This window comes from Cynocephalus volans, chromosome 11, assembly GCF_027409185.1.
Source record: "Cynocephalus volans isolate mCynVol1 chromosome 11, mCynVol1.pri, whole genome shotgun sequence".
In the NCBI taxonomy this organism is placed as follows: domain Eukaryota; kingdom Metazoa; phylum Chordata; class Mammalia; order Dermoptera; family Cynocephalidae; genus Cynocephalus; species Cynocephalus volans.
The window spans coordinates 118,982,305-118,990,338 of NC_084470.1; the positions used below are offsets into that span (position 1 = coordinate 118,982,305).

Below are 8,034 nucleotides of genomic sequence, written 5' to 3' on the forward strand. Positions count from 1 at the left end.
TTTGACACCAAGATGAGTTAGGTTCATTTCTGAGCCACCAGTCCCGCTTGCCCCAACATCCTGCTCCTCTTCTCAGCTCTAGCCAGGTCCAACTCCACCAGCACCTCTTGCAGACTTGCTCAGTCCCCAGAGGCCCAGTGATGTCCCACTACACCAGCCAAAGCCTCCCTCAGCTCCTTCCATCCTCAGAGATTTCCCTCTTTCAAAGCTCTATTCCGAGGCACACAATTTACCGCTTGACCAGCAAAGTCCCAGAGAACTTCCTGCAAGGATGAAATGTTCTTCTGCACTGTTCAATTCAGTAGCCATTAGTCCTGTGTGGCTACTGAACAATTCAAATATTTCTAGAAACTGAATTTTTAATTTAATTTAGTTTAATTCACTGACATTAGTTAATTTTAATTTAAATAGCCACACGTGGGTAGTGGCTACCATATTGGACAGTGTAGTCCTGATTACATTTGTTAATTTCACCTTCTCCGGATAGGTTTCTTGACCCCAAAACTTTACAAGCCACTTTGTTCATCTATATCCTCCAGACAACTAAGCTTATAGTAGATACTGAGAAAACTGTTCACTACCTATAACCATATTCGATATAAAAGAGGCTGGTTTAGTCAATGAAACCTTCAACTTGTGACTTCATCCATGAAACCCCAATTTGGGACACTGCCTCTCAGCCAGCCACACTACCCATCTTGTTCTCCACAAGTACACAGCAGGTGTGCTGGACAGGTTGCTGCCTGTACTGAGGGGATGTGGGGGCTCCGGCAGTTCCCGCTTATAGTGTCCAGACCAACCGGGAGAGGTTCCAAACGTCTCCCTTTCACGACCCCAAAGGAAGCCACATCGCAGTGGCACTTAAGTGACCTGGGGAGGGAGGATTTGAAAAAGGAAAGGAGAAGAAACTACAGGACCTTATTTTCTCTAATGCAATGGAAAGATAAACAGAGATAAGTTACGACAACATTCTATATTTTGTAAAGCAATAACATGCTTCACCTAATCAGAGTTGCACAGCAGAGAGGGACAACACTGGGAGCTTTAATTAAATTTGTTCAGCTAATACCTAAGTCACTATGACACAGTGAAGCAGGAAGCAGCTGAGGAACCCCCCAGGGAATACAACCAATTAATACGGAATTACGCTGAGACTAGGTGTCCCTACCAAAGAAATAATTAATAAAATTCCCATGTTCTTGTACAAAAAATAATAATAAGTAAGATTTCTATTAAACACTCTGTAAAAAGGGGAAGGAATGGTTTAAAAAAAAAAAAAAAAAAAAAACTTGTTAATGCAGATCCAAAACTCACACAGCTGCTGAGTTGGTTTTGAAGCTGCCTTTCAACTTTGGGGATTTTTGCTGGGGGGATGGCAGACAACCCTCCCTCCCTCCCCCTCCCACATCCCCTCACAGACAAAGGAGGGCCTGTGGTGAGACAGAAGCTCCTCAGGCTAGAGGTCCTCTGGAGCACCATACCTGCAGCATTGGAGCCTGTGGGTATCACTGCAATTAGGAAATGGGAAGAGGCTTGAGACTGGGAGTCAGGCATCCTGAGTTCTAATCCTGCCTCTGCCAAGTGAGTGGCTATGTTACCTCCAGCAAGTCACTCCCTCACTCTGGGCCTTGATTTTCTCATATGCAGAATGAGGGGGTTGGATGAGATGACCTCTCAAGTTCCTTGCAGCTCTGACTGGAAGTATGAGTATGACTCAGAACTTAGCAAAAGCAGCCAGGAGAGATGGTGAGGTGTGGTCACAACACCCACCAAGAGCATTTAAGTGGTACCTCTCTGAGGTGGAGGTAGAAAAGCAGCAGAGAGAGTTGGTACCATTTTTCAAGCACTGATTTCACTTAACAAGGTTAAGAGGTCACCAGTCCATATACAGGGAGCAGGGTAGCCGGGAAGCTCTCTCAGGGCTATAAGATAGCCCTCATCAGAAGCCCGGCTGCTGCCCTAAAACCCCAGGAATGGCCTCAGCACAGTGTGCAGAGCACAGGTCTCCTCCCTTTTTTATCAGATCCCTTCCCAATGGGGTAATCCCTCCTGCCCCACCGCATCTTCCTCCCTTGCTTTAAAATCAAAAGACTCCTGGTTTTGAAAATCATTTCACTATGCAGCACCTAAAGTTAATCAAAATTCAAGATCTCTTTGGTGCCTGTCTCTGGAACAGGATTCTTTGAACCAGATTTCCCCGACAACTGTAATTACGTCTTAGCCAATATTTGGATATGCAGGTGCTGTTGACACTGCTCTCAGTCTTCAAATGCTTCGTCCCTCCTCTCTTCCTCTATTATTAAGTTTTAACACAAAGTTGTGTGGGAAATCCACAATGTAATAGTTGAGTCAACTTATAAGATCTGGGAGCAAGCTGTCTGTCAAAACAGACTCTGACTTCAATCTTCACCCACTCAGAAGGATAAACTATGAGTGTTATCTGATATACTGCTAGATTTTTCTGTTCAAAACTATTCAAAGGAGAAAAACCTCTCTCATATTAACTACAGTACAAATCTGAATTGCCACCCAAAAGCATTTTAGAGGATGGTTTTGTGTGTGTGTCTAGTAAATAGAAGGAGAAGTTGAGAACTTTTGTTCTGGTCTTTAAATATTACAACTACCCAAGAGAATGAACAGCCAGTGTCCCCAAACTGCTGATGGGTGAAGGCAGATGGCATCTCAAAGTGGATAGAAAACTCTCCTGGAAAAAACGTCTGTCATTTCCTCAATGGTGCAGGTTAACTGTGGTCAAACTGTATTTGCTCAACTCCAATCCCCAAGGTCAGAGCCACAATCAATCCAAACAACTCCTTTCCCTCTTCCCCCAAGTTATGAATATGGAAAGAGGTTTAAGGCACCCAAGATCAAAGCGTTCACAACACTGACATATTCACTCTCCAACCATCAACACTAAACAACAACTGAGATTCTACAGCATGAGCTTCTAGTAGAAACCAAAAAAATCTTATAGCGTTGAGGATGAAAGTAGCAAGAAAATTTGGGAGGCCTTAAAATCTAGAAATTGGACATGCTTACCCTCTACCCCCAAAAGTATCAGGTTTCTATTACATCTGACCGTATATTCCAATAGCTCCACCTACAACTCACATCTGAATTTTGTACTTGATAAATGAAATGCAGCTAGTGGTGGGAGTTGAAGGGAAAGAAAAAAATATCACACAGGAAGTATATTTCTCCTCCTCCAATCATTAAGACACCCCAGGGGAAACAAACTTGAGGAGCCACCTTTAGAAATGTGGTTTCACTGGTGACCCTAAACGACAGGTTCACACTTCACTGGGGACCCACCCCATCTCATCAGACCTCCAAGTCCATTCTGTTTAACTTCTGAAGCAGCCAGTCTCACTTAAATCCCCATTCTCCCTCCTACCACGCCCCCTCAAAAAAAAAAAAGATTGGGTTTCCCCAGCCCAGGAATAACGTTTCCTCCCACTGTCCATCAGTCGCGCGTGTCCAGGACCCAAGCAGCCATCTCCGGTTTGCGGAAGCAGCACGGGGCCAAGCCGTGGTTTACAGACTCGGCTTACAATGATCAGTGGAGCTATGGAAACAGCAGACAGCGCGCCGGAGCCTGCTGGCCTCCCATCTGGAGCCTCAGAAGCACTGGAGGGAGGAGGGGGCCTGCTCCCGGATCACAACAATCCCTCCCCCGCGCCCGGGGGGCGGTGTCCCCGCGGAATCTCCAGCCTTACACCTCCCGGGGCCGGCGCGCCCCAAGGCGGCACGGCTGCCCTCGAGAGGCCCAGGGAAGTGAAATCACACATTCCGGCTCCCAAATAAGGAGCGAGGCTAAATAAACCTCTGAGATCCGACTTCTCCAAACCAACCGACCAACCGGCTCAATGAGTAATGGGCCTTTTGTGCCCGCAGAAGGAAAGAAAGGAGGGAAGAGGGGATGGGGAACCACAACCCCCGAAAATCACTTCCTTGAGACGGGGTGAAAGGAGCACAAGTGTTCCCGACGCCCACCGTTCCAACTCGTCTGGATCCCGCTCAAACCCCAAAATGGCAGAGTCCTCAACAGACCTGTGAAGTCCCCGCCACTCACGCCCGGAGGTGACCGGAAACCCGGTCTCGGCGGCGGTGTGGTCTGCTCGGACCTGACCTTCCCCGCTGCCCCCCGCCCCCAGCCCCCAGCCACGCACTTGGCACCCTCGGGCGCACGGGCGGGACAGCCCCGCCGCGGCCACTCCTCCGCCCCGGACACCCCGTCCGAGGAAAGGGTCGGCACGATGACGCTAAAGCCACTGTGCGCTTCGGCCGCTCCAGAGCGCGGGGGTCCTCCCCTCCCCGGGGCCCCAAACCTACTTTGAGGGCGAATTTCTCCTGGGTCCTCTTGTTGAAGATCTGCAAAACTTTCCCGTTGATGCCCAGTCCCAGGACCTGGCTGGTGACCTTGTAGTCGTCGATGATGGCGTTCTTCTTGATCTGCAGGCTCGACTTGACGTGGAACTGCGGGAACTGCTGCGGGGGCGGCGGCGGCGGCTGGGCCGGGGCGGGGGGCTGCGGCGGCGGCGGCGGGGTGGGGAACAGCACCGGCGGGGTCTGGCCTTGGGAGTTGGACAGCATGGTGCCTGGAGACGCGGGAGCCGAGGCAGCGGGGCCAGCGGCCGCCCCCTCCTCCGGCTCCGGACGGGGACCCCGCCACCCCCCGCCCGGCTGCGAAGTTTGCTCCGGGCTGGAGCCGGCTTCCCCGCCCCGGCTCGGCTCCAGGCTCGGCGGGTCGCGGGGCTCCGTGGGTCCAGCCGCGAGCCGCTGGCGCCCACTGGCCCTATTCCCTCCCTCCCTCCCCCCGGGGGCCTGGCGCTCCGGGGAACGCGGGACGGCGGGGCCCCGGCCGGGGGGAAGCGGCCGCGCGACAATGTACCCAGCCCCGGGGCCGGCGGCCGCGTCACAGCCTCGTCTGCGTCCGGGGCCGGTCCTTAAAGGGGAGGGTCGGATAGGGCGGGGCTTGAGGAGGCGTGGGTGAGGGGGGAGGGGCCGGCCTTAAAGGGGAGGACGCGAGGCTCCCGAAGAAGCGTGGAGGGGCGGGGCGGGGGCTGGGGACTGGAGCCTGGGGGACAGGGAGAGGGGACGAGGAAATCCTAGTTCTTAACCAGGGCCAGGCAAAGGGAAAGGGGAAGTGTATGAAAACAGCTGCGTAATTGAGGTAAAAAGTCCACTTTTGTCCGGTGGTCTAGACTGTTCAGACAGCAGCAGCGAATTGAGAGGGGGGTGTATTTTGAAAGAGAGCAATGACTGGTAAGGCTTCAGCTAGATGAGACCTCAGGGGTGAGCTGGAGGTACAGAGGACATTCATCGCAACAGTAGGTGTGAGACATATATTAAATATTTTCTTCAACATTTTTCCACTGAGTTTTGCATTTCTTCTACTGTCGTTCAGTAAAGATTTATTATTATGTAACCATGAACGATTTAGTAATTATACCCTTGAACGTGTTTTTATGTAAATAAACTAAAAAGGATGGCGGGGGAGGGGAAAAGGATGGGTTGAGATTCAGACTGCCTGGATCCCCAGCCTTTAAGTGGGCCGCCGCTTCGACTGGCTGTGTGATCCCCAGCAAACTTCGCACCTCTCCCTCCATGGGAAGAACAGCAACACCTCTTCCTAGGGTTGTGGGGAGAATTGGATGTGATAATGCAACAGAGGGGCAGGTCTGGGGACGGGTTCCGATCTCCAAGGTGGAAAAGTTAGTCCCTGAACAGCCATAAGGAGAAGTGAGTATTTCTGAAACCTAGTTCTAGTCCAGGTTAGCCCCATGTCTCTGAGGAAGATACCAACGATCTAGGTGGACCCACAGCATAGCTCACATCAGCCGAGGGGCTTGGGGAGGCCCTAAGGATAAGCAGCCAGTGGGCTTCTACTCACATGCTCATGGGGTTTAGGGATGATCATCAAATACATCCCTGCTGACTTCCCCCTCTGACTGGTAGAGCAATGGAGAAATAACGCAAAAGAACCAGATGGGTGAAGACAAAACTTCAGCTTAACTGATAGAGCCAAATTAGAGAATGAGGCTTGGCCCCCCAATATGTCCCTCGAAACTCTGAAGAGAAGAGACCATCCTAAGAAAGGCGCCCTTGGGGACTGAGCCAAGGTGGGCAAGGCACAAGTTCAAGTGTCTCCTCCTCTGTTCACCTTTCCCAGAAGACACTAGTCCCACAAGGAGGCAGGAATGGGGGGGTGGGGTGAAGGACAGGAGTTACCCTCCCACCGAGGTTCCTTCCTGGATCAGGCAGGGCTCATTCTATGAACAAAGGAGAGAAATAGTTCCCCTGACACGAATATTCGCTCCTTTCAAACAGCACTTATTTAGTGCTCACTGTGTTCAAGGTGCCATGCTCAGCCCTGCGGTGGTGGATAACGCTGATCTGGTGGAGAAGACAAACAGGTGCTAGCGGACTGCATCGCCAGAGTGACAGACGGGCCTGGGAGCCCAAGGCAGATGGATTTGCTTCTGTCTGCAGCAGCCAGGAGCTTCCTCCTAGGCCAGAGATGAGAAGCAGTTAGCTCCCCAGCTTGCTCTGACTCTTCAGAAACACTACCTAAGGCCACAGGGATCGCAAAACACCTTCACCTCACCAGTTCTATAGCATTGCGATCACCTCTTCACAGCACAAACAGGAGATTCCCAAGCACTGAGAGAAGAATGTACGAATGAGGAGCTGGAAGGGTCCAACTGCTCCAAGTGGAAGGAGGTCCTTGGTCTGGGGCTGCTGGGGGGGCTGGTCTGAGTTGGTCTTTTTTCTTCACACAGGGACACTGGGGTCATCCTATTGCTTGGCAATGAGCTATCAACTCCTCTCCACGAAGCTAGAAAAACGATAAGCTCTTTTTTGCCCTTCCAGAGGCAGCAAGGCACCATGTAAAGACAATAGAATCCAGAGGCAACCTGAATTCAAGTCTGTCCTCCAGCCGAGTTACCATGAGCAAGTCATTTAACCTCTCTATCTAAAGAATGAGAAACATAATAAAATCTGCTTTCAGGGCTGAGTGAGAATTAAATGAGATACTATTTATTAGAACTCTTCAGAAAGCAGACAGTATAAATTATTCTGGAATATTAAATATCACCATTATCCAGACATTGCTGGCTTGCCCCTCTGCTTTGTGCCCACTGTCTAGGGATCTGTCCCTGATATCAAAGCTGCTTCCTACCTGGCTGGAGCTCTGGGGAGATGCTGAAGCCCGATGACCTAAGAATAACAGGACAACCGAAACCCCTCTAGGCTGAATAGACCTAGGGGGCACACAAGGACTCTGAGGATACATCCACAGTGCATAGAGATCACATTAACTGTACACCCAGCACCCAGAAAACACACACATATATGAACACAACACATAAGCACGGTGGGCCTGGCATGTAACAGAATAAATGCCTGATGGATAAAGAACTGAGGAGTGAGTTGAGCTAAAGGAAGAAACACCAAGCAAAAGAACCAGAGTGTGGACTTCCATTTCCACACTGACTAGCTACATGACCTCATGGAAGTCCCCTGCCCCTTAGTTCCTTCATGCTCATCTGTAAAACAGTCATAATAACATCTGCCCTGCCTCCCTTGCAGGACTATCGAAAGGAATAATGAAATATTTTTCCACAGGACACAGAAGTCCAAAGTCCTATTTGTATAACATGAAGTTCTCAGCCATCTGTAATGAAATACTTAATAAACAGTTTTTATGGATGTGTAAAAGCACTTCAAAAGTTGAAAGTCTAGGGCCGACCCCGTGGCTCACTCGGGAGAGTGCAGCGCTGGGAGCGCTGCTGCGCTCCCGCCGCGGGTTCAGATCCTATATAGGGATGGCCAGTTCGCTCACTGGCTGAGGGCGGTCACAGAAAAATGACAAAAAAAAAAAAAAAAAAAAAAAGTTGAAAGTCTATGCAAATAGAAAGTACTATTTTTATCTGCTATTGATATGCAAACACATATGCCATGAAATATAGTACACACAAAGACAATTTAAGGACCTCAGGTACATACAATTGCATTAATTATAATCCTTGA

At 50.1% G+C, this 8,034-nt stretch overlaps 1 protein-coding gene across 1 annotated transcript in view; it reads right to left on the reverse strand.

The window, feature by feature from the left end:
• MAPKAPK2 (MAPK activated protein kinase 2) overlaps positions 1–4,929 on the reverse strand; it is a 44,392-nt gene extending 39,463 nt beyond the window's left edge. Inside the window, exon 1 of the mRNA XM_063114853.1 lies at positions 4,333–4,929. Within this exon, the coding sequence (XP_062970923.1) occupies positions 4,333–4,593 (261 nt within the window). The 5' untranslated portion in view covers positions 4,594–4,929. The remainder of the gene's footprint in view (positions 1–4,332) is intronic.
• Between the last annotated feature and the right edge of the window lie 3,105 nt (positions 4,930–8,034).